The sequence below is a fragment of the Lepidochelys kempii genome, chromosome 1, assembly GCF_965140265.1.
Source record: "Lepidochelys kempii isolate rLepKem1 chromosome 1, rLepKem1.hap2, whole genome shotgun sequence".
NCBI lineage: Eukaryota > Metazoa > Chordata > Testudines > Cheloniidae > Lepidochelys > Lepidochelys kempii.
In genome coordinates, this window is record NC_133256.1 from 323528392 (window position 1) to 323555941 (window position 27550).

General features: G+C 40.8%; 2 protein-coding genes across 4 annotated transcripts in view; one reads left to right on the plus strand and one right to left on the minus strand.

Annotated features, from left to right (window-relative positions):
* COG5 (component of oligomeric golgi complex 5) overlaps positions 1-27550 on the plus strand; it is a 307456-nt gene that overhangs the window by 30819 nt on the left and 249087 nt on the right. The window lies entirely within an intron of this gene.
* GPR22 (G protein-coupled receptor 22) overlaps positions 25350-27550 on the minus strand; it is a 6109-nt gene continuing 3908 nt past the window's right edge. The window contains exon 3 of the mRNA XM_073328469.1: positions 25350-26955. Coding sequence (XP_073184570.1) covers positions 25630-26931 — 1302 coding nt within the window. The 5' untranslated portion in view covers positions 26932-26955 and the 3' untranslated portion in view covers positions 25350-25629. The remainder of the gene's footprint in view (positions 26956-27550) is intronic.

The window sequence follows — 27550 nt, forward strand, 5'->3', positions numbered from 1 at the left end:
CAGAGCTACAAAACCTTTGAATTCTCTCTTGACTGAGGCGCCAACCCCTGTCCCAGGCTAGGGGCCTGCTTTCTATGCAGTTGGTCAGATATGTGAACGTTTTGCAAAAGAGAACATTCACACTTTCCAAACAGCCCCTCTGTGGCTTTTTCTAGGATTTTCCTTCCCACAGCACAACACTAGGTGTCTTAGTACTGGTGTTTATCATTTGATTCAGCAATGTTTTCCTGTTGAGAACAGGAACCAATGCAAAAGAGAGAATGGAGGAAAAAAGGAAAATGAAGTGTTTTTAATCAGTTCATATTTAAGAATACTTTCTGCACAAGATGTGGAGTCCTAATCTTATATTCCAGGTTTATTTTATATCTGTGGGTCAGCATGGTTTTGTTCAACAATTTATCATCATGGTATTTGAACAAGTCTTATTACAAAGCTTTATAAAGGATAGCCTCTCTGCTTCTAGCTGGACAGGATTTACTACCATGGGCTAGGGAAGTTCATGGGAAAAATATCAATGTCCTAGTGAAAGAAGTTCCAAGTTGTAGTTGTATAAGCAGTGCGGACAGCTACTCCTACAAAACCAGGCCCTGTGACAACTTCTAGCTGTGATTCAATGCAGAAAAAAATAAAAAGACATGTACACTAAATAAATTCTGTAAGAGGATCAATTGCTTTACTGGGAATAAACATACAACTTTGAAATTAGAAATTTTTGAAGATATGCAGAGTCAGTAGAGCACAAAATACTTCTTGTTACTGAGGGAATACAAATATAAAATAAAAATAATTTACCTAAGCAATAGTATTATCATTGGGAAAGAAAACCTTCCTGTGCATGAACAGTGATATATAGGTTGTTTGGTTTTTAAATTAAACTGCTTGATGTTAAATTTACTGCAGGGAAGTTGGGTTTCTGGGAGCCATGGCTAATGACATGCTGGAGTCTTTGACTATTGTGATTAGAAAATTAAATTGAAAAGGCACAGGCCTTTCCTTATCGCTCTTGCAGATAAAATCATAGATAAAGAAACTCCTGAAAGACCTTCCGCTTTAGTTCACCTCTCTGACCCAAGTACTTTTTGTTCCAAGCACTCATTATGTGATTAACATTCAAATTAACTCCAGAATAGGTTGCCATGTTGTTTCCATTTTGCAAAAATGTAATACCCGCAAACTATGTCATTAGGCTAAGCAATATTAATTATAGGGGAGGGTGGCACTGGACAGCTGAAATCAAATGCCATACTTCTAAATTCCTTTGCACTGCTTGCAGGTTAGTTTTTCAGTTCTCAGGCAGCTGACTTCACTGGTATTTGAAAAAATACCAAATTACTTTGCAAAATCTAAATGTTTTTGGGGATGGTGATGAATAATATTTTGTTTGTCCATACATGAAGTACTGCTTGTCAGTATTCAAGTAACACATGAATAATTAAGACCTAAATTGTTGTATTAGTTACATATAGCAACTTAATTTATCAGTGTGCTTTCATACTTAGGTCTGGTCTACACTAAGACGTTATGCCGGTATAACTACATCGCTCAGGGATATGAAAAATCCACACCCCCAAGTGACACAGTTAAACTGACCTGACCCCTGGTGTAGACCGCATTAGGTCAACGGGAGAATTCACCCATTGACCCTAGCTTCTGCCTCTTGGGGAGGTGGATTATGTATGCTTATGGGAGAACCCTTCCTGTCAGCGTAAGTAGTGCCTTCACTGAAGCACTACAGTGACACAACTGCAGTAGTATTTTAAGTGTAAACAAACCTTCAGTTAGTATACTTAGCTCCCACTTCTGGCTCTGGCCTTCTGACTCTGACCCTTGCTTCCATTTCCCTGCGCTAGACGCTTGCTCTGGCCACTAGGCCAGACTGCCCACAGCTCCATCCCTAAAAGATTGTGATATCTATTTTTCACAGGATTAAGTTTTTAGTTCTCAAAGATGCTCTAATAATTTGATTGTTCGCTAAAATCCAGTGTATTCATAGGGTTTTATTCCCAAATATGAAGACCTCATCAGAGGGCTGTATTATGTAAATTTTAAGACATGATTTAATAGTCTGTTTTGTTACTCTAAAAAGGTTGAATCTTAATGGTTATATTGTTGTAATGCCTTAATGTCCAATTTGCAGAACATGTCAGAAGTTAATATTGTATACAGTGCATTTAAAAGGGCATTCAATGTATCATGTACAGTATTTTTAGTTGTTGCCCTCTGGTTGTAAATCTAATGAAGACTACTGTTGTGTATTTTCCCACTTTTTGTGGGAAGAAGGGTTTCTTATTTCCCTCCTGCCCCCTTTCTTCTCCTCTTGTTCCCTGTCTTACTGGAAAACTCTGGCTCTGCAGCCTCTATGCTGCCTCCTTCTCTGACCCCAGATGCTGCTACTTCATTATTATTTATTTGTATTACCATATAGTAACTAGCAGCCCCAGTCATGGACCAAGACCCCATTGTATTAGATGCTGTACAAACAGAACAAAATCTGGAGCTTCAGAAATCACACCGCTGATTCACGTGTGACCGTAATGAAGACTTCAGCAAGGAAATGGTAACAGAAATGAACAGACAAATACTAGAAAAGAAGAGGGTGGCAATGGGTTGTAAAGATATCTTCAAGTTGAGGTGAGATTGGTGAGACCAGTAATGGAGAGCTTCACTGGTACTGCAGTCACAGCTTATGTTAGGTTGCATTTAAATTTTTTTGTGTGCTACCTGTGTTATCATATGCTAGTAGTGCTTGTATCTGCAGGACCTTCAGTCCCTGTGGGAAAGTATGATAGCATATCCACTTCCTAACAACACCCTTTAGTGACTGTAGTAATAGCTTAGATGTACTTCAGCAGTGGTTCCAGTGATGTGTGGCCTTCAAAGCAAATGAAGGCGAAAACTGGGGCATTGTAGGGGACTGAAACAGAGGAGCTGGGAATGATGCAGTAGAAATGAGGAGCAGAGAAAGTGGTGGAAATACAGGACATAGAGAAGAAATTCACACTATTAAATAGCTTAATTTCAAGGGCGCAGCAGGTTTTATGAGTTTCTTTTGACTACTGATCGAACATAGTGAATGTAATTGAATATATAGCTAAAGAAATTCAGAAGTAAAACTTCTGTCCTTATAATTATCAAATTACCCTCTCGCTGTTTTTTTAAAGAATCTTTATCTGATAGACAAACATGGTATAATACCCCTGTTTCTGTTTCTGCGTTTCTGCTAATGAATGCCTAGTCTCTATGAGGATTATTGTATCCCAGATGGCATATGAAATTGGCTCTTGTTATAGTTTTATCCCGTGATTTTTCTAAAACAGTGTTTGAGTGTAAGTGTTTTTATGCTTGGCAGCTGGACAACCATATTCACACTGGAGAGTGTCAAAGGATTTGAAAGAACCATTAATATAAATATTCCCCAAGATGTGGATGCCCATGTTTAACCAGATAAGATGAGTAGTACTTCAATTACTAGAATCTTCAAAGTGGCTTAGAGCCAGAGTTGTGGTTGTAGGATCTAACTAGGGATCTCTGTGAATGATTTTTGAGTCCATGGACAAGATATTTTGCAACTAGATAGTCACAGTGATTTTATAAATCTTTATCATTATGGATATAAGGTGAAGAGGTGAGTCTCAATTTTAGTCTAAGAATGGAAGATTTATCTTTTGTCAAGAGCTGAAGGCATTGTACAAGCTCTAAAGTGTCAAAATTTTAAATCCAGAACTTTCCAGGTCAGTTGGGGTAAACCAGACCTACATGCGACAAAGGAGATAGAAGGAATTAAGACTGTAGCTCTGTGCAGGAAGAGAGGACACAGGAAAGAGAAGAAAAGGAAAGGGATTATCCCCAGATTGTAAATGGAGGTTAATTGTAAACCTTTAAAAATCATTTTTAAAAGAATATTTTTAAATTTTGTAAGTTGCCAATAAGCTGTAACAAACAAGATCAGTAGGGAAAAGTCTGAAACAATTCCTCAGAACTCTTAATTTTCAAAATAACTAAACAGAAACCATTATCAACTGAAAGAGAGGAGTGGGTGGCTGTGTGTGTGTTGTGGAGGACAGGCATTAAGATGATTGTACTTGGAATAATTGATGAAAATGTGGACATTGACCTGGACAATGTTGTGTTTTATAATTAGGGCCCTACCAAATTTCTGGACATGAAAAAATGAGTCATGGACTGTGAAATTTGATCTTCCCTGTGAAATCTGGGGGAGGGGAAGCCTAATGTATGCTGGACTCCAGCTGCTAGTCCTGGCTGTGCTGGGGAGGGATGGGACTTCCTTTTCCCCTGCAGTTGCCGGTCCTGGGCTGGGTCAGACCCATTTCCAGGAACCTCCCCTGCCTGCAGGAAGCTCCATGGCTGCTGGTTGGGAACCCAGCTTTGAAGACTGTGCTGCAGTGAGCGCTCTTCCTGGAGCAAAAATATGACCTATAACTGTAAATTGGACAAGATTATTAATTCATTTGGCAAGTCTCCACTTCTGATGTTGCACATTGGAACCAGTGACACAGCATTACATGGAATTATGCAAATTATAGAAGATTTTGTGGAACTTGGAAGGGAGCTGAAGAAGAGGAAAATTCACATGATGTTCTTTGAGATCCACAATGTCTTCCAATCCACCAGTGAAAGAAGGTAGGAAGTACTAGAGGTGAAATGTTGGCTGCACAATTGGTATGAAGCTGAAGGTTTTGGTTTTATGGAACATTGGGCCAAATTCTAGTGAGAGGGGACTGTACAAATGTGTCAGCTTGCATCTCACAAACGGGGGGCTATTCTTGATTGGAGACTGTCTGGAGCAGTCAGGAGGGCACAAAGGAGGCAAATGCAATATAAACAAACTTAGTATGTAGTGAACAAGTTGAACGGATGTGACAAAAATATGAAGAGAAAAAAATTTTCATTTGCCAGTGTGCCAGTGCTACGTGTCTGGGTAACAGGTATCATAGAATCATAGAATATCAGGGTTGGAAGGGACCTCAGGGGGTCGTCTAGTCCAACCCCCTGCTCAAAAGCAGGACCAATCCCCAATTAAATCATCCCAGCCAGGGCTTTGTCAAGCCTGACCTTAAAAACTTCTAAGGAAGGAGATTCTACCACCTCCCTAGGTAACGCATTCCAGTGTTTCACCAGGTATGAGGAACTGGAGATTCTAATTGATGAGAAGAAATTTGATATTATTGACATTACTGAAATTTGATTTTCTAACACAAAGGGTATTTCACCCAACATGAGGAAACTCATATTTTGGACCTGATGAGGGAGACCACTGAATTGGAACTTGGTGTTTGCTTAAGGTCCAATGATCAATATGGGCAAACAAAGGACAGTCCCAATCAATAATGTGTATATATATACTTGGTGTTTTAAAAGGGCTAAATTATCAAAGCTGAGGAAAATTATGGGAAAAAAATTGGGAGATATGAAGGGGTGAACTAGGCCTGGAGGCCTCAGAGTCCTATGATACCCAGTCCTAGAGAGGAGCAGAAGAGAAGTCCTCCTACCAGGGAAGCAACCAAAGAGGGAAGCTACAGGGAGCAGCCAATCAGGGCCCAGCAGGCTCACATAAAAGGAGCTTCAGGGCCAGAGTCAGTCAGTTGCTGCCTGGAGCTGGAAGAGAGAGAACTGTGTTCCTGGCTGGCTGAACGAGCAGCAGGGCCTGGGCAAGCAAGAGAAAGCTCCTGGCTGGCTGTTGGGACTGAGTAAGGACTGAGCACAGGGAAGGCTGCAGGAAGACAGTGGAGACATGGAGGAAGCCCTGGGGGGTACAGCCCCATCAAAGGGCCAGGACAAGTTAGACTGCATACCCAGAAGGGGTTTGTTCTGTTTCACATACAGACCATGTGTGAGACTTGGCCAGTCACTGAAAACCTGCATGAGAAACCACTGACAGGGGTCACCACAAACTGAGAGACTGAGGGCACGTGCACTCGACCAAGACGTGCTTGCAAGAGGTGGGTGCCAGCCTGTTAGAGGAGGTAAAAGTTAGACAGAAAAATGTGAGTGAAACTTGAGATTTCTATAAGAAGAGTTTATTAGATGGACAAAAAGCCACAATTTCACAATCAAGAAAGAGGACAACTTTGGCTATAACCCCATCCTGGTTTAGTGGTTAAGTGATGGCAACAAAAACATGAGGAAATAACAGATGACATAAATGAGAAGTTATGAACAGTAGAAAATTGATAAGAGAAGTTAAAGACATAGGGAAAATCCATGGCTGGCTGTGCTAATGACAATAAGGAGGAGTTTTAAAAAGTAATATTAGAACAAAAAAAAAATCCTAGCAATGATATAGGTCCATTACTAGATGGGGATGGTAAAATTGATGATGATGCAGAGCAGGCAGAAATATTAAATAATTATTTCTGTTCTATGTTTGGAAAGAAGGAGGAGGATGTATATGTGTTACATGAGGATGATGAAGTATTTTCCAGTCCATTCGTAACAAAGGAGGGTGTTTAACATCCACTGAGAATCCAAGAGTCCTAAAAGAGTTGGCAAGGAGATCTTTGGCCCACTGATACTAATTTTTTAATAAACCTTGAAATACTAGGGGAAAATCCAGAAACTGGAAGAGTTCTAATGTGCCAATATTAAAAAAGGACAAGTGGAATGATATAGAGCTATAGGCCAATTAGTCTGACATCAGTCCCAGGCAAAATAATACAAAAGCTGATACAGGATTCAACTGATAAACAATTAAAAGATAGAAATATAATTGCCAGTCAGCCTGGCTTTGTGGAAAATAGGTCTTGTCAAACAAACCTGATTTCATTCTTTTGAGATTACAAATTTGCCTGGTAAAGGTAATTGCATAAATGCTTTTAGGTTTTTATAATACACTTAGACTTTTGTAAGGCATTTGAGTTAGTATTGCACAGCATTCTGATTAAAAATAGCATTATAAAATATCAATAAAGCACATCTTAATTGCATTAAGAACTGGCTGGCTGACAGACCTCAAAAACTAGTTGTCAGTGGAGAATCATCATTGACTGGGAGTGTTTCTAGTGGGGTTTTATAGGGATTGGTAGAAGGCCTGACATTCAACAGTTTCATCAGTGATCTGGAGGAAAGTATAAAATTGCTGTTGATTAAACTTTTGTGACTGAAACAAAGATTGATGAGTGGTAAATAACAATGAGGACAGGCAGTCATATAGAGCGATCAGGATCTCTTGGTAAGCTGGGCCCATTCAAACAAAATGCAAAGTTATACATGTATGAACAAAGAATGCAGGCCATACCTACAGAATGGGGGACTATATCCTGGAAATCAGAGACTGTGAAAAGGATCTGGGGGTCATAGCGGACAAGCAATTGAACATAAACATTAGTTTCATGCTGAGGAAAAACGGGCTAACATGGCCTTTGTATGTATCAGTGGGAATAGTGAGTCAAAGTAAGGAGGTGATTTTTACCTCTGTACATGGCACTGGTGAGAGTGATGCTGGTTCTGGTGTCAATATTTTAGAAAGGAAGTTGAAAATTGAACTGTGTGCATAAAACAGCCACAAATATTAGTTGAGTCCTGGAGAAAATGCCTTACAGTGAGAGACTTAAGCTAACTGATTGAGCTCTTTATCAGAAAGAAGATTGAGAGGTAACTTGATTACAGTACATAAGTACCTTCACAGGGAGAAAATATCAAGTGGTAAAAGGCTCTCTAATCTTGTGGAGGAAGGCATAGCAAGAACCATTGGGCTGGAAGCCAAAGCCAGACGAATTACAATTAAAATAAATCAAATATTTTTAACAGAAAGGATGATTAACCATTGGAAACAAGGGAAGTGATGGATTCTCCATCTCCCGATGTCCTCAAATCGAGAACAGATGCCTTTCTGGAAGACATGCTTTACACAAACGCAAATTATGCTTTAGTCCAGGGGTGGGCAAACGCCGGATCTGGCCCATCAGGGCTTTGGATTCAGCCCATAGGATTGCCACCCCCGTGGCGGCAGGGGCACCATGTCACTGCAGCCCGTAGAGGTTGGGGGGGCAGAGGACTCCATGCACTGCCCTCGCCTGTGGATACCTCCCCCAAAGCTCCCATTGGCTGGGAACTGGGAACTGCGGCCAATGGGAGCTTCGGGGGAGGTACCCACAGGCGAGGGCAGTGCACGGAGCCCTCTGCCCCTCCTTCTCCAGGGGCTGCAGGGATGTGGTGCTGGCTGCTTCCGGCAGTGGTGCGAGGCCAAGGCAGGCAGGCAGGGAGCCTGCCCTGGCCCCGGTGCGTGCCATTGCCACCCTGGAGCCGCTCCAGCTAAGTGGCACTGGGCCGGAGCACGCACCCTGAACCCCTACCGCACCCTGCACCCCAACTCCCTGCCCTGAGCACCCTGCTGCACCCCTCCTGCATCCCAAAACCCTGCCCTGAGCCCCCTTCCGCACTCCTCCCTGCACCCCTGCCCTGAGCCCCCTCCCACACTTCGCATCTCCCCTCACCCCAACCCCCTTCCCTGAGCCTCCTAGTACGCCCTGTACCCCTCCTCTGCCCCAACCCCTTGCCCTGAGTCCCTTCCTGCACACCTCACCCCCTCCCACATCCTACACTCTCTCCCGCACCCCAACCCCCTGCCCCAGCCCTACATTCATGGCCCTGCATGCAATTTCCCCAGCCTGATGTGGCCCTTGGGCCAAAAAGTTTGCCCACCCCTGCTTTTAGTCAAACACAGGTTACTGGGTTCAATACAGGGATAACTGGGTAAAATTTGATGTCCTATGATATACAAGAGGACAGACTAGCTCAAATGGTCTCTTCAGACCTTAAACTGTGAACCTATGAGAACCTATAAGGAACCTGATCAATTATGGACATAAATGGAAATTGCCAACCCATCCTAGTGAGCATCTCTTTCAAACAGACCCACGGTGCTGCTTCTCCAGTTTTATCTGGTTGAAAACATGCCTTCAACATAGAAGAAAAAAGTCTTTTGGTGAATCCAACCCACTTCAGCCAAAGAATGTGTGAATAACTTGTACGCTAGAAAATTGTTTTGTGTTTAAACATGATTGGGAATACGCTAACTGGCAGATATGATGCTTACTATGACTCTGTGGTCAGTTCAGCTAAGGGCAAGATGTGTTCAGCATCCTGTCAGCTGGCTGTGGTTAAACTCTGAGTGCATGATACTCTGCCCCCTCCTCCTATGCTGGTAAAGAGAGAGAGAGAGAGAGGTCTGAGGGGTTTTTTGCTCAGCTCCCAGTGCACTGGCCAGCATGCTGAACTGGCATGTGAAGAGTAGGGGGGGAAGTAACCTCTTACTGGTCAGGAGCAGTAGAAGACTTCTTGCCCCTGGAATCAAGGGGGAGCAGGAATAATTATGATCCTTTTTTTTTGCTGCCTTCTGGGGCAGCACAGCTACTTGTTGCCCCTTGCACATGGCAGTATCTAAAAGCAGTCTAGCTTTTAGGCTGTAATATTTTGACAGACTGGTCTCTCTCTCTCTCTCTCTCTCTCTTTTTTTTTTTAAAGGACTTTATACACCCATGTTGATGTATAAAATAGATTTTGAGTGTGTGTGTGTGTGTGTAAAATACTGTCATATTTTTTCAAATAAAAAAATTGTTTGGTCCAACTCTTGTAATAGGGTCAGCAGTTATCAGAACTCAATCCTGCTCCCATCAGATTCAGTGGCAAAATTCCCATTGACTTCACTGGGAGCAGGTTCAAAGGATCTAGCTAAAGAGCTGAGAAAAAAGGACCAAAGACTAATCCTAAATATAATAAACCTAACCAGATACTTTTTTGGTTAGACACTGGAAGGGACTTGGTTGTCCCTTGAAGGTCTTCTGTGCCTGAACTAAAGGATGGATAAAGGTGATTCCATATGAAGTATGAGTTAATGAGCATGTGGAAGGAAATTTTTGTAGTTCCTCATGTCTGAAGTAGTTTTTTAAAAAATAAATAGGTTGTCTTCAGAGCAGAGGTTGTAATTCTTCATGTCTGGTTCAGCGGCATCAGGTTTATAGCTTCAAAACGTTAATCAACGTATTAGGTTTCTTAAAGACTTTAAGACAAAACCAAACATACAAGCAAAACCTTTATAATTAGAAGTAGGTTAGTCAGTTTTTGTCTGTCCACCAGCCAAATTCCAGTGTTCCACTGCCCAGAGGTACACAATCTGGTTACATGCTTTATATGTTAAAGGCAGACTCTCTGACTTTGGAACAGCACCAAACCTTATTAAAACAAGGAGCTTCCAAATGTTTTGGGAACATAAATAGAATGGCTTTTATATAGCAGGTTGTCTATATACCAGACAAAGGCTTTAAAAACCTTTATTTGTTCTAATTCATACCATAGAAAGATATTGGCCTTTAGTCAATGTTTTTAAACATATAACCCAAAATTGCAACATAACAAAGTCTCAGAAAATGAATAAACCCAAAATTATCCAACTTCTGTTTCCCTTTTGTTTAAACTCCTTGACTGAATTCTGTATTGCAAGCTTTACTTTAAGCAAGAGTTGGCAAAAGCTGCTGAGTCTGCATGAATCTTTTTAAAGAAGTCTCTGACTTAACTGTGTGCTCGTCTTCATGCTTTTGTAAGACTACAGATGAGGTGAATACTTCTGTTTGAAAAATAATTTATAGTAGTGTAACATAGGATCAAAATTTGTATTAATTTTGCACTAAATTGTACAGTTGGTAACACATCATTAAACCTAAATGTTCATTCATACATGATGGGTGCAAACGGTGGAACACTGAATGGTACTCCTTTTGATCACATCTTAACACAATTATCCATGCAAATTTCAGATTATGAAGAGATGCATTTATAATTTAGATGACACTGTTTGTATTTGTTGAGGTACAATATACCTCTTTCTATGAGTTCACTTACCTGTAGTAAAAATGGTATTGTTGTGAATAGCATTTGTTTAAAGACTGAAGCAGTAACAAACAAACATAATGACACATCTGGGTGTGTCTTATGGTTATTGCAGTTACATTAATTTTTCCATACACTTAATTTTTCATGGGGCTGGTATGTAGTGTATGGAAATTGTTTCTTTTAGATCACAGAGCATAAGGAAGCACTTTAAGAAAAAGAATTCATCAGGTCTTTTTACGTTTTTCCCTTTCTAGTTGATGATGTCATTCAGTAGATTCAGATGAGCAGCGGTTGGAAGAAGTGATGCCTTCTTTCCTGTTCAGGGTTGAAGCTCTTACTAGTATATTTGTTTTCAGTTCTTGCTTTACAATGGCATGCATGTTGTGTGGCTAGTATTCTACTGAATTTCTTGCTTCTGATGTCTTTACTTCAGTTGGTTTGTAGATGATAGTGTATTCATACTCATTCGTGGTGGTGATAATTTCCCAACTGGTAAAGCTTCCCTTTTCTTTTCCATTGTATATGTCCCTTGGATGTTTGGAAAATCTTGAAACCAGGGTTGACAGAAGAAGAATGGTATAACAGCGTAGTAATATAATGGTGTAGTGAAGAAGTATTACATTAAGCATTATGTGAAGCAATAGATTTGTCATCAGATATTAAGCATTTCCCCACCGCTACCAGTACTTAGTTTATGATGCAAAATGTATGGCAGGCTGTGGGAGAGCCTGGCACAATTAAAAGCAAAACTGGCCTAATAAGTTTGTGGGAATAACAGTCTGACACAACCAAAAAAACATGTTTTACTGCAACGATGTTGTTCCAGCAATAACATTGAGGTGTTTATCAGATGCAGTATCAAGTTAAACCATTACAAGACAGTGTAGGAAGTTAAAGATTATAGTGAGATAACGGAACAGTAAATGAGTATTTCCTAAATCTAGTTGATAAGAGAAACAAGGACATGCTGCCTGCTAATAGCAGTGTTCCTCTTAGTGTGACTGAGTGTAGAGTTATTAAGACAAAGGTAATGCAAAAATAAGCATAAGGATACTGAAAACATAACACTTTTTTCATACATTTGCACTCTTCATTTGGAATCCAGTTTTTTTAAAAAGGCTAAGTAGTTTCAGATCCTATATATGCATCTGAGAGATTTTGAAGTTTTATGATGTGAGAAAACATCTTTTTTTAAAAACATCTTTCATTTATAGTAATCTTCATGTTTAGTTGTAACAATAACTGGTAAAGAAAAAACTTTAAAAAATTGTCTGAAATTGTCTGGGCTACCCTGGGGGGAGGGTTGAACTAAGATACACAACTTCAGCTACGCTATTCGTGTAGCTGAATTCGAAGTATCTTAGTTTGACTTACCAGGCCGTCCTCACGGCGGCAAGTCAACCGCAGCGGCTCCCCCGTTGACTCCGCTTACTCCTCCTGCCTAGGTGGAGTGCGATTTAAATCGATCCCCGATAGATCAATCACTATCCGGCGGGTAGTGAAGACGTACCCTAAGTGTTTTATACACTGGATTAGGGAGTAGTAATTAAGAACATACTGAGACACAAAGCAGTAAGTATATTTGAAGCTAGTCAGAGAGTATCCATTGGGCGATGGCAGGGGGAACAAAACCAAGAAGGCTCTTGACTGGAAAACTACAAGAGAAGTCCCCTCCCTGCAGATGTGGATAAATAAATGCAAAACACACAATGTGCAGTTGATGTGACTGTTTGGATAGATAGTGAACTCTTGGCATTTTAACCCAGTGTTAATTTGGGGGATAAAAAGGTTCTTAACCCAAAACTTGATAATACAGTTTATACCTCTTAACATTTTGGTGTTAAGATGCTATACATGGGATTTTTGTTTTTATGTGCAAGACATATGCTCTCTAGCAAAGCGAGCATCACTTAAGGATTCAACCCCTCTGAAGAATTGAATGTTTATCATCAGGTGGATAATGAATGCCTTAAGTTTGACAAGATGAACAGAAGACAATATAAAGGACATCAGTTCTGCTATAGCACTGGTGATAGAAGGTAGGATGGATTTCCAAAGGCTTAAAAGTCCCTGCTTGCTGTTACTGTCTCTGTTCTTTTGAGAAGTGCATAGTGCATCTTTCCCACAGGACAAGACTCAAATGATAATAGTCTCATGTACATACCATGTATGCATGTTATCATACTCAGAACTTCAGAAAAAATAAACAGTTAGTTTAAAATTTAGGAAAGCACACAATATCAAGTTTCAGGTTTCAAAATTCAACTGTTATTACTGTAGCCTAAAAATAAGTTGGTTAGAATTTTTTTTAACGGTAGTGTTTTTTTAACTGTACCATAATTTTAAAAAATGTGACAATGGTTTGTATTTTGTATATTGTCAAAGTTAAGGGGGATATTTTTTAATATAATCTTCTGGGTATGTGGAACAATTTCAGCCCAAAAGGGGTATTTTGGGAAAAGTCAGAGCTAAGGAAGATGTAGAGACAACAGTTCTGCAACCTTAACTTTAGTGGTTGCTGGTATAATTAAACAACTAAAGGATGACTTACTGGTAAACTCTTTGGGTGAAATTCATCCCAGTTCACAGGTCAAGTAGGTCTTACACCTTTAACATGAGCTTAAGTAGTGCTAAGTGGGTTGGAGGGCCTTGAGCATGCTCTCTGTGCTGAGATGAATTTAATCCTTGGGGTCCTATTCAATAGGAACTAAGCTTCTGTGGGCAGTGATTATGAAAGTTTGCAGATTTCTTGTGCTGTGCATCTGTACATTCAGAATATGTGAGCACAGCCTAAAATCTCTACTCTGGGTGCAGTCTTGCGCATGTATATTTGCTGAGCAGGGTATTGCAGACAGAAGTGCTGAACTGTTGATGGAAGGGATTCATAGAATCATAGAATATCAGAGTTGGAAGGGACCTCTGGAGGTCATCTAGTCCAACCCCCTGCCCAGAGCAGGACCAATCCCCAACTAAATCATTCTAGCCAGGGCTTTGTCAAGCCTGACCTTAAAAACTTCTAAGGAAGGGGATTCCACCACCTCCCTAGGGAATGCATTCTAGTGTTTCACCACCCTCCTAGAGGAAAAGTTTTTCCTAATATCCAACCTAAATCTCCCCCACTGCAACTTGAGACCATTACTCCTTGTCCTGTCATCTGCTATCACTGAGAATTGTCTAGATCCATCCTCTTTGGATCCACCTTTCAGGTAGTTAAAAGCAGCTATCAAATCCCCCCTCATTCTTCTCTTCCGTAGACTAAACAATCCCAGTTCCCTCAGCCTCTCCTCATAAGTCATGTGTTCCAGACCCCTAATCATTTTTGTTGCCCTCCGCTGGACATTTTCCAATTTGTCCACATCCTTCTTGTAGTGTGGGGCCCAAAACTGGACACAGTACTCCAGACGAGGCCACACCAATGTCGACTCTGCACTTGTCCTTGTTGAATCTCATCAGATTTCTTTTGGCCCAATCCTCCAATTTGTCTAGGTCCCTCTGTATCCTATCCCTACCCTGCAGTGTATCTACCGCTCCTCCCAGTTTAGTGTGATCGCCAAACTTGCTGAGGGTGCAATCCACACCATCCTCCAGATCATTAATGAAGATATTGAACAAAACCGGCCTGAGGACCGACCCTTGGGGCACTCCACTTGATACCGGCTGCCAACTAGACATGGAGGCATTGATCACTACCCGTTAAGCCCGACAATCTAGCCAGCTTTCTGTCTACCTTATAGTCCATTCATTCAGCCCATACTTCTTTAACTTACCAGCAAGAATACTGTGGGAGACAGTGTCAAAAGTCCTTTGCTAAAGTCAAGGAATAACACGTCCACTGCTTTGTCTTCATCCACAGAACCAGTTATCTCATCATAGAAGGCAATTAGATTAGTCAGGCATGACTTGCCCTTGGTGAATCCATGCTGACTGTTCCTGATCACTTTCCTCTCCTCTAAGTGCTTCAGAATTGATTCCTTGAGGACCTGCTCCATGATTTTTCCAGGGACTGAGGTGAGGCTGACTGGCCTGTAGTTCCCAGGATCATCCTTCTTCCCTTTTTTAAAGATTGGCACTACATTAGCCTTTTTTCAGTTGTCCGGGACTTCCCCTGATCGCCATGAGTTTTCAAAGACAATGGCCAATGGCTCTGCAATCACATCCGCCAATTCCTTTAGCACTCTCAGATGCAGCGCATCCGGCCCCATGGACTTGTGCACGTCCAGCTTTTCTAAATAGTCCCGAACCACTTCTTTCTTCACAGAGGCCTGGCCACCTCCTCCCCATGCTGTGCTGTCCAGTGCAGTAGTCTGGGAGTTGACCTTGTTCGTGAAGACAGAGGCAAAAAAAGCATTGAGTACATTAGCTTTTTCCACATCTTCTGTCACTAGGTTGCCTCCCTCATTCAGTAAGGGGCCCACACTTTCCTTAGCTTTCTTCTTGTTGCCAACATACCTGAAGAAACCCTTCTTATTACTCTTAACATCTCTCGTTAGCTGCAACTCCAGGTGTGATTTAGCGTTCCTGATTTCACTCCTACATGCCCGAGCAATATTTTTATACTCATCCCTGGTCATTTGTCCAATCTTCCACTTCTTGTAAGCCTCTTTTCTGAGTTTAAGATCAGCAAGGATTTCACTGTTAAGCCAAGCTGGTCACCTGTCATATTTACTGTTCTTTCTACACATCGGGATGGTTTGTCCCTGTAACCACAATAGGGATTCTTTAAAATACAGCCAACTCTCTTCGACTCCTTTCCCCCTCATGTTATTCTCCCAGGGGATCCTGCCCATCAGTTCCCAGAGGGAGTCAAAGTCTGCTTTTCTGAAGTCCAGGGTCCGTATTCTGCTGCTTTCCTTTCTTCCTTGTGTCAGGATCCTGAACTCGACCATCTCATGGTCACTGCCTCCCAGGTTCCCATCTACTTTTGCTTTGGACAGTGGGGATGGGAGCTTTTGGGTGGAGATATTGTGGATAGGAGGAGTCTGAGTGGCACAGGGAGAGATGGTGGATGCTGAGCAGGGGAATTGGAAGCCAAGGGTGGGAGGGATCAATAGCTTTTATGGTGTGTGGTAGGAGCTGAATTGGTACTACATAATGATGGTGAGGTGTAATGGGGCATATACAGTGAACTGCAGCTGGAAGAGATAACTCAGGACTCTAGAATTCTGGTCCCAAGGATAGAAATTGAGCTCAAGCTATTGGGGGTGGTTACAGGTAGAGTAACTTACTCAAAAAAGTTGGAATAATAAGTTTCCCATGATGGCAACCTGTGCACTATTCTCACTGTGGACATCACCCTGATTGTCTTCCCCATCCCTTGCTGCACACCTTCTTTAGATCTGGGTCCAAAACCAACAGGTTTTGTATATTCTAAATTTCCAGTTATGTCTCATATCCATTTAAAAATAAAGGACATTTTAAATGACTATTTTTCTTTCAAATGTTAACTTTTATGGTCAGTTTTGTTTCTTAAATTGCAGCTCTGTGAAATGAGGATTTAAGGAAGTAGATTGTACACATGGAGACAGATTCTCCACTCTCATTGGCATAATTCCACTGAATTCAATGGACTTAAACCAATATGAGAGGGGAGGCGGGTTTATGGACCCTGGATTGACTTAAAACTATTTAAAGTTGTTAAATTTACTCAGTGCGGTATCACCACTGTTAACTTTAATTTTGTTCCATTTTTTTTAACCCACGAAGGTGAAAAAAGCCATAAGGTTTAGGGTGTTCTTGTAAGTTGTTAAATTTAGGGTGAGTTGAAAATTTATATTTTTCCCCCCTAAAAATAGAAGATTTTTTTAAAAAAAGAACCATAAGGTCTTTAAAATAAAGGGAAAAAAATAGAGAGATTTATTCACAGAAAACAAATATTTACCTGAGAACACTCAACCATGCAAATGTTCTGCTGTCTGACAAATACATCGTCTAAAATTTTTTCATCATGTTGTGATACACACATTACTTCGTAGCAAAAAAGGTATTCCAGCTGTCCAGGTAAATATGTGTCTTATATATTCTAAATCTCAATAAAATTTTTTGTAGTAATGTCTGACAGAGCACAGTCATTCTGTCTATTCAGATGGCAGATATGCTCTCTACATGCTAAAAATACCTTTTAAAATGATGTGTACACATGCAAAATGCCTTCATACAGGATCCCATTTTTACACTTTAATATGTTGTTTTTAAGTAATCTACAAGAAATTAGATAATTTAAGATTTAAATTTCTTGCTAAATTAATGTTGAACTTTTGTTTTAGCATGTTTGTGTGTCTGTGTGTTTGTGTTTGTGTGTGCATGCGTGTGTGTGTTTACCTAAATATTCAGGGTGGGAAGACACCTTGGTAAATAAAATTAAGGAGTTCAACCATTTAGTGACCGCTCATTAGTCAGTATTTTAGCAATCTTGAAATCAAATATTTATAACATGGTCATTTTCTCTGTCATTGTCTTAATATGGGCTAGTTCTTAAAGGCTAAGCTAGTTCTCCTAGAGACTTCAATATTTCCTATCACTAATCAGACTTTTTCTCTATTTTTTTTAACCCTACTTTCCTTAGGATAAGATGGTGAATTTTAATTGAACTAATGACTTTTTGTGAGGGGAGTGTAAAATGTGGAGTGTACGTGTTATGGTATGTTTTATAAAGAAGCATGTACACAAACAGGGCTGTAAAATGCTTAATACGTGCAGTTTTGTATAGTGCCTTTCTTTTGAGGATATCAAAGTGCATCATTGTGTATCATTATTCACATTTTTCAGATGAGGAAATGTAAACAAAGGAAGTTTAAATGACTTGCTTGAAATCACATAGCAAATTTGGCAATAGAAACGGGAACAGAACACACATGGCTCTGATGCTAAGGCCAGATCTACATTACAGACTTATATTGGTATCAGTGTGTTGCTTGGGGTGTGAAAAGTCCACACTCCCGAATGAGGTAGTTATACCAACCTAACGCTCTGTGAAGACAGCACTATGTTGATGGGAGAGCTTATCCCGTCGACATAGCTACCGCATCTTGGGGAGGGAGATTAACTATGCTGAGAGACACTCTTCTGTCAGTGTAGGAGCATCTTCGCTTAAGTGCTACAGCGGCTCAGCTGCATTTACATGTAGACCTGCTTTGTCCCTTGATCTAACTACTGGACCATGCTCCCTTTCTTTATACCATAAAGTATTGTACTGCAGCCCAGCATCTACCAAAATTCTTGATGTCTGGGCTACACTGTTCACTCTTGCAGCTTATGGAGGCAGATTAGTGTTTTGGCACCACCATGCTAGCATGTGCCATCTGCTCCTGCTTGTGGCCAGATGATTTGCTTCCGCAGCAGTGTGCGGACAACAGTTTCTATGCTCCTGCCTTTCATCTGCCTAAGGGGTGTGTGGGCGCTTTTTTTTACTAATTTTGGGGCAGTGGTGAGCTGGGTTCTCCCTCCGTCCCTTCCCCCCAACTTCGTAGGTCAGTTATTGGTTGTGGTTTGGAACCCACCCAGAGCCTCTGCTGCAGCACCTCCTTGCTGGCTCTTATGCACCTTTTTATGTATGGCAGAGCAGCCTAAAAAGCACCAAATAAAATCCAAATGGTGCTCTAGCTGTGAGACTGCCTTGCCAGGCTTAGCAGGCAGCGAGTTGTGCCCAGCCTGCACTCTGCCTTCTGTCACTAACTCTGTTGGTTCCTGGGTCTGAGTTGGACAGGACTGTGGGATCTTTGACGCACCAGAGCAGCCGAGACTCCAACATGGGAAAAATAGACCAGGAGTCTCTGGGCAGAGCTGGGAGAGGCTCTAAAGACAAGGAGGACCACAATCAAATGATTCTGGGGGCAAGTCCCAAGGGGCTCTTGGAAAACAGAGGGGAGACTTGCGCGGTCACAAATCCCCCTCCCCATAAGTCTTAAACTCGGTCCTCAGTGCCCTGGGAAAAGAAGCAGGTCTCATAAGACCCCCTCCTTCCCAATTTGTTTTGGAGGACTCTGGAAACCTTTCCCCTCCACCCTCCTTGAGGGAATGGGACTCAGCAGGCAAGGACTCAAAAGATTTTAAGAGAGGACTTCAGGCCCTTGGGAAGGCCTCACCAAGGCTGCACTGATGCTCATATATTCTCTGAGCTAGCAAAAAAAGCTAAAAATACAAAAAAGCTAAAGAGGGGGAAAAATTATCATAGATCTAAGAGGTCTGAGTCCTCTGACTCTTCTCCTTTTCCTCCACAGAAGGTGGTGAATTGTTGTGCTCTGATTTGTGATCAGGACTGGGGAAAGAAGCCACAAAGGTTTTTTCCTTTTGAGAATTTCAAGGTCATTTGCAACAAGTTTGTATCTACTAATCTGATTCAGTCTGAACAGATCCCCGAGAGTAAGCCTCAGAGCAAATTTCTCCTCTCAAAATCCTCCCTCCATGCTGTGATTCCCCTGTGCTCCTCCTTCAAGGAAGTAATCTGGGTTGAAGGGATAAGCCAGAGAAAGACAAGCACATTAACAAAAATGATCTTAGCTTTTATAAATTCTAGGAACAAAAGGATCTGATTACTGAGATACTGAAGGTTGACACTGCTGTAGCATCCCTGGCAGAAGATAACATTTATCCCCTCAGAAGGGGAGTTCTATCCTAAGGACCCCAGGGAATACAAAAATGGAGGCCTCTTTCAAAAAAGACTTTGTGGACTCTTCAGCCTCCCTTCAGGTGTTCCTAGCATTTATTTGCTTTTCGAGGTCATAGCTGTCCTAGCTGGAAGATCGCAAAGCCCTTGTGGGTAGAGATTGCTTGACGTCAGCTCTATGTTAAAGAAGGTTTCCCTGGCAACAGCATATTGTTGCTAACATCTCACTGGATACAATGAGATTCTCAGCCAAAGCCATGGCCTCCAGCTCAGTGACCAGTCAGGACCTATGGATCTGTCCATGGAAGGTGGATAGCCACACCAAGCAAGTGCTGTGCTCTGCCAAATTTACAGGAGCCCTGCTTTTCAGAGAGAAGCTAGACAACATAGTGGTGGACAAGACTGCAAAATCTAAATAGTCCCTCCCAATGCCACATCATGCCTTTGAGAGAGAGAGAGAGTACAGACCAGCCTTCAGACAAAGGTGGTCCTTTTGGCCTTCATCCTCAGAGAAATACTAGCAAAAGGACATAAGGGTCTCTAGAGAAAAGCTGTGGAACTGTAGCTCTGGAGGAAAAACCCAAGCAAACCCTGCTGCTCCCAAAGTCTCTGCATGACAAAGACTCCATTGAACCCTGCCTGGAGTTGAAGCTAGGGGGCACAATTTCCCATTTCCTGGAGGAATGGGTTGCATTGACCATGGACCCATGAGTCAGGGAGATAGTTAGTTAGTCAGGGATCATCCCTTGAGTTACGGACTCCACCCCATCCATTCTTCATCTAGTCTCCTATCTTGAATTACCTTGTAAAGTGCAATTTATTCCAGAATGAGATATCTCATCTCCTGGATATGGCAGTAATAGAGAGTGTCCCCTCAGAAGAAAAATTATCAGTGTTCTATTCCATCTTCATCATCATTCAGAAGTGTACAGGGGGAATCCAGCCATTCTAGATCTCCAAAGGCTCAACAAGTGGATGAAGAAAATTAAAGAAATCTCTCCAGTGTCTTTATAACTTCAGTGGATCTGGTGGATACATATCTCCACACAGTTATCTGATCCTGCCATTACAGATTCCTGAGGTTTGCTAGTGGCACTAAGCATTGTCAGTACTGGGCACTCCAGTTTGGCTTGTCTCAGCTCAGTGGGTCTTTACAAAGGTGGTGTTGGTGGTAATCAAAGCCAGACTTAGGTTATAGGGAAACCACCTTTAACCCTCCTGGATGACATCTTTTAATCAGAGCTCCATCCCCAACAACAGCACACAGAGCTATGTCTCTGATGTTGAATTTCTTGTAGGTGTATGGTTTTATTATCAATATCCAGAAAAGCTCCTTGATTCCATCCACCAAAATAATTCACTTAGGAGTGGACACAGATACCTTGATAGCAAGGATATATCCATCTTTAGAGAGGTTCCAGAAAGATTCAAGACTTCCTCAAATTGTTTTGGAACTGCAAGAGACCTGAAACTAAAACCACTAAGCTTTCAGCCACTAGACCCCTCATAGTATCATGCATAGGGATCACACCATGGGTACAGTCTCACATCAGGCTCCTTCAAGGTTTCATCTTAAAGATATGGAGCCACTCTCTGAAACCCATGAAGGATCAAGTGAAGGTTCCGGCACAGGTGATCAACACCTTTAAAATGGTGGTCAGCCTCTTTGCCTTCCAAATTGTCAAAAATGTCACCATCCTGGAGGGCTGGGAAGCACACTGGGGGTCAAAAACAGGCATCTGTTAGCTGGTGGAAAGGACTGACCATCTAGAACTAAGAGCAGTCAAAATGGTGCTACAAAGGTTCCAGCCCAGGCTAGAGGGGAGGCACGTTCGGATTCAGTCAGACAATATGACCATGGTTGCATATGTGAACAACCAAGAGGAAAAAGAAGCCCAGCGCTACACATCTAAGTGATGGAAACCATGCACTGGATAGCACATGCTCATCTATCCCTCAAGGCAGCACCTACGATCTTGCTCTGACTGATCAAGATGAACAACCGAGTGTTGCTGTCATCAGGAAGGCTTTTGAGCTAATTGTCCAGTTGTTCGGCTTGCCCTCAACCAATCTATTCATGAACCACTTGAATGTGGAGAGACCACAGTACTTCATCAGGGAGGTGGACCCCGGATCCAAGGGGACAGATGCACTATCACACTGATGGCCTCAGGGCCTCCTCTGTGCATTTACAATCTTCCTATCATTAGGAAAGGTAGTCCAGAAAATAAAACGAACAGGTGACAATAGTATTGGTAACCCCACATTGGCCAAGGAAAGCCTGGTTTTTGGACCTAACTGAGCTGAAATAGGACCTCCAGTATCGCTCCCAAAGAGACAGGACATCCTCTTACAAGGTCCTCTTCTTCATCTGGATTGGAACCAGCTGCATTTAACAGCCTGGCTATTGAAAGGGAAGTGCTAGTGTTGCTGGGTCTGTCCTCCAAAGTCATCAGAATACATTTTAGAAGAGTATTGACCTTGAATGCATAGTCCTCTATCTGGCCCAAGTTCTGTGCTGGTGCCAGGAACACGAAGCAAATAGCCATAATTCCTTGATTTCTACCATCTTGAAATTTCTCCAGGAAGGCTTGGACAGAGGTCCCCAGCCTAGTACCGTTGCACGTCCGGTGTCTGCCCTTTTGTATCATGATGGTCACAGGATCCATGGGCTCTCTGGCAGAGTAACCCCACCCACCCCATCCCACGTAGCCTGATTCCTTAGAGCAGTCTGATTAGCCAAACCAGCAATCAGGCCTCTCTTTCCAAAGTGGGACCTGCCATTTGTACTGAGAGCCCTGATGAACCACCTCTTTGAACCATTCACATCAGTGTATTGCTTTCTGATGGCCATCACATCTGCCAGGTGAGTTTTGGAATTGTCAGTGCTTTCTATGCAGGAGCTTTTCTGTGTGTTTCATGAGGACAGGGTGGTGCTCAGAACTCTAGAATTGTCTCACCTGGAGGTGAACTCTTTCCTCCATGTTTCCCCAGAGGTGGGTCTCCCTTCTTTCTGTCCCAGGCCACCAAGGAGAAGTGGCATGATTTAGAAGTTAGAAGGGCCTGAAAATTTTAATTCAGATGTACAGAGTCCACTCGGAGATCGCGTGCCCTGTTGGTATCCTTCCTCCGGAAATGCCAAGGACCCAGGTGTTACTAGGTGAATTAGACTATGTATTGAAGAAGCATACAAGACACTGGGGATTCCGGTTCCTTAAGGCATCAGGACATGCTCAACGTGATCCCTGGTGACTTCATGGGCAGAAAGAACTAATGCATCCATAGTAGAAACATGTAAGGCAACCACTTACTCAAGCACTACAAGGTAGATTTTCCTGTCCTCTGCAGAGGGGTCTTATTGCAGGAAGTTAGTGCAGGCCGTGATTGGGGAATGGTTTTTGCCCTTTGAACAAGTGTTATAAATGAGAAGGTATACTGTTTTCCTTTTCTTCCCACCTTCTCTATAACCTTCCCTACATCTGTTCATTGCTCTCTACTTCCTAGAACTTCAAGAACTGTGGAAGATGCTGGGCTGTAGAACGGAAATTTTTTTTACTGATAATTTCTTTATGCATCTTCCACAATTGTACCCAACTAGCTCAAGAGCCAAAAGGTCAGATGCTGAGTGGGATCTTTACCTTGTGACTTTTGTTGTTGTTAAAATACACATTACGTCTTTATTTAAAAATAACTTATTTGAGTGTAAGAAACTATGTTGTGATATTAACATTTTAATAGTGTCCCCTTCCCTCCCTTTCATATATTTGAGTGTACATGTAGATGAAGCAGGAGTGGAAAGATATAATATTCTGAAAAAAGAAGGAACATTGTGACTTTAAAATGATAGTTTTCTTCCAGAAGATTAAAAAGAGGCATTTTGAAATATTTGTACAACTTTCTGTGGCTCTATACGTGTACATAAAATCTGAGCTATTGCATTTGTTTTTGGATAAGAGCTAGAATTTTACTCGTCATTCTAGGTGACAGATAAGTAATGACTTTGGATGAAACTTGGCCTTTAGGTGGGTGCAGCCCAGTACAGTGAGTGGCAGCGTGCTGGCTTTTATATCAAAGCTGCTCAAATATTATTCAATCAAATGTGAAAAGTTCATGTAAAGAACCTCCCTAGATAAAGTTCTATCCATTGTAAGTGGTTGATCTCTAAGGAGCAAGAGGATGGATGTCTGTCTCCATGCTGGTTCTTGGGCTGACTGCATCAGGGCTTTGCTAAAAGAAGTTATGCGCTCTCAACGCAAGTATGATAGGATACGAATTAGAGAGAAAATAGCTTTGGATTTCTTTAAAGCCAGATTTTTAGTGATTTTTATATTACTCTTTGCATTTGAATACATCCAGGTATATGTTAGTTTTAGGTAAAAGAAAATACACAATATTACAAGAGAGAAAATCTCTCATGTTGAGGGGATTCTGCCTTTTATGCATGGAACTTGCATTAACACATTATTAGGAGTTATTCTTATGTTAATGGGAGAAATTCACACACATTCATAGGTGATTCTACTACAATAAAAGTAAAATAGATTTTTCTTTTCCTTAATACATTTGAAGTTAACTGCTGAAAATTATGACACATTATCAAATCAAGGGGATGTGTATGGACGCTATTCCTTCCAAAAACCTAGCTTCAAAGCTTGGGATAGCAAATAGCCTTCAACTATACTAATCTGGTTAGCATGATACTTAACTTTTGCATTTGGTGCCAGATATGATGAAATCTTCTATCAGTTTCTTGGTTCTTAAATGTGGATGTTAGTTGAAGAGATGATTGAAGATGATGGAGAAAAGGGAGGGAGAAGAAATGGAACTGTACAAGTGCATAATGACAGTAAAAGTAGATCCAGGAATATTACCACAGTTGTAGGGCAGCTGTCTTTGATAGATGTGTGGCAAGGTGACTGTGTGATCAGGACTGGACAGCGCTGGGTGCTAGAGACAGGATACTAGAAAAGTTAGGGAAGAGAAAGAAGTATGCTATCCTGCTTAATTGACAGGTTTCAGAGTAACAGCCGTGTTAGTCTGTATTCGCAAAAAGAAAAGGAGGACTTGTGGCACCTTAGAGACTAACCAATTTATTAGAGCATAAGCTTTCGTGAGCTACAGCTCACTTCTTCAGATGCATATGCATCTGAAGAAGTGAGCTGTAGCTCACGAAAGCTTATGCTCTAATAAATTGGTTAGTCTCTAAGGTGCCACAAGTCCTCCTTTTCTTTCTGCTTAATTGAGACATTTAACTGTATATGTAGCGACTCCTCACATTTTGGAGGGCCAGCTAATAAATCACATCAATCTTTAGAGCTAATATACTAACAAATTCTGTATAAACTGTTTTTGATTTATTTATTGGGCAACCTTGGAACACAGGATTTCCCCCATTTCTCTGCATTTTACTTCCACTTTTCTCCAGGGCCCTGAATTAATCTTCCTTCCTTCAGTGGAAGGAGAGGTGGGAGTGGGATTATTAAAAAATGTGTGGATTATTATATGGAAACAAAGAAAAACAAATTTTATATACATAAGAACTTTTTTGCATTAAAAATTATTCTTCCGTTTCTGAACTAACTTGAACTTTGAAATATTGCTTCCACTGCCAAAATTGAATAGTTTTGGTCCTTGTTAATTGAGGGATGTGCTTCAATTGTACACACAGAGCCATTAAAGGCTAGATGAATAGGTCATCTGAACATGGAGTCAAAATCTCCAGATTTCAGTGTCACAAAGCTGCAGATTATTTCTGAAGAACAGAGTCCACAGATCAGAATTAAAATATTATATCATACAAGTTGTTAAGATCACATGTTGTTGGAAAATGAAGTATTTCTGGAGTGGAAGGCTTATTTAAAAATATTTTTATATTTACAGAGAATCAGGCATACAAATGTTTGTTTTTAAAAGTGTACACTGCTTTAAGGCTATTTATTTTTTAGAAAATATGACTTACATTAATATCTTTTGACAAATATACACGATATTACTCAAACTGCCATGCAACATGTATATTAAGTAATGAAGAAATTGAATATACAAGGCCTAATCTATATTATATATTGAAAATGTACAGTCTAGCCAATATTTTAAAAAGTTTCCCTTATTTGGCAGTATTTTCTACAGTTTGTTCATATATTTCCTCTTGGATGATTTGGTGAATACTTTACTGAAATCTAGTCAGTGACAACCTGAGGTACTAAACATTTCTGCCTTACTTCATTGTCTTCAAAATTAATCTGTTTGTTCCTTTTAGGTTCCATCCATGAGTTATGTATTACAGCATTATTCGGCATGGGATCTGCTTCCACTATTGAAACGACTCGTTTTTTCATTTTACTTTTCAGGACCTTCTGAAATTTTTGCCTAGTGAATGCATAAAGTAGAGGGTGAAATATGGTTGTTCCGTATGCCATAACGAGAAAACATAATCTCAGCTTTACCAAAAGGTCACTTGGGCCCAGACATAAAATTGTAGTGTTTAAAACAGAAATGGGTGTCCAGCAGAGAAGAAACGTTGAAATAATCAACAGGGACATTCTGAAGACTCTCTTTTGTCTTTCCCGTCTTTCACGATGTCGTTTTACAGCTCGCCGTAGGGCAATTATTACTGAAACTGAAGTCCTTACGCCAAAGACTACATTTCTCCCGCCACTGCTTTGTGAAACATCAGTAGTCTCGTGTTGTGTAGTCAAAGAAATAGTCTTTTTCTTTCTGGCTTTTTTCTTTTGCCCTGTTGTAAATCTTGTACCTATTCGAATATTAAGAGCCTGGAGTATTTTGGTGTATGTAATTAGCATTACTATAACAGTGAAGAAAAAAATTGGAATCTGTACTAGGAGATGATAGTACATTCCCAGTTCAGTGTGGTATTCATTTACACTGACACACAAAAGAGTCTTATTTTCCCAAGTACTTTCGCTTTGAAGACTGAAAAAATTGACTTCAATAAAGGGAATCAGGAAGGATAAAAGAGAGACAATCCATATTGATGTCATTAACATCACAGCCCTTCCCAATGTCAGAATTCGATTTGCAGGTTTTACAGAGATATCATATCGGTCTAAAGTGATAGCAAAAACGTTGATTGCAGTTGAAACACTTGCAAAAGAAACACAAGCCTCATGGAAACAGCAAATTAGAGCACTGTTACTCTCCAGTGAAAGCAGAAGGATAACTATAGTTAGAGGAATACATCCCACACAAATTATTACATCAAGTACGTGAAGGTTCATTGTAATAATGTTACTGACAGAATTGATTAAGTTGGATTTCATGCAGTAAAGTACCAACACGGTGAGGTTGCTGCCAAGTCCCAACACAATTTCTAACATCAGAAATCCAGTGAGAGAAACTTGAAAGCTTAATGGATATGACAGTGCTCGGTACATATTGGTGTTGATGTCATCAATGGCATCTTGAACTGTAATGTTAGATTCAGACTGCATGTTGACTTCCGGAATGGGAGAGAAGCACATTCTTTTGTTGCAGTTGTTTTTGTCCTAAAAGATGAGAGAAAATAGTTTTGTATTTAATTCTGACACTTTTAAAATCACTTTAGATAAATACAGAAAAACAGGTATTTCATTCTATCAAAATCTAATCAATTATATATTTAGATTTGTGCATGATTTGGGCTCAGGAATCTGAGGATCTAGCAAAACACCAACTTTTAAAATAAAATTTGATTGTAAAAAACCCCCCAAAAAACTTGTTAAAAGCCTTTGTTTACAGAGACAAGGCTTTGTTTATGATATGGCTCTTACAAAGGACACGTGGTAGAACAAGCTATATTGGTACATTGTGTTTTATCATGTCTAGGGCCATTTTAAAAAAATGTCCACATTTATTTAAAACTTAGCATATATAAAGTAATGTTAAAAAACCTTTTTAGGAAAAACAAGGTCAGAAAAATGGAGGGGAGTTGCTTGTAAACCACTGAAATATCACTTAATAGATCTTCTCTTCTATAGGTTTGTTTACCTCCTTCTTTTGAAAACTTTTTGTAAAAATGTGATTGACAGAAGATTTGCAATTCCAGAGTTCATTGAAATTTTATAAAACTTTAAAATGTTTATACATTAAATTTTCTTTCAG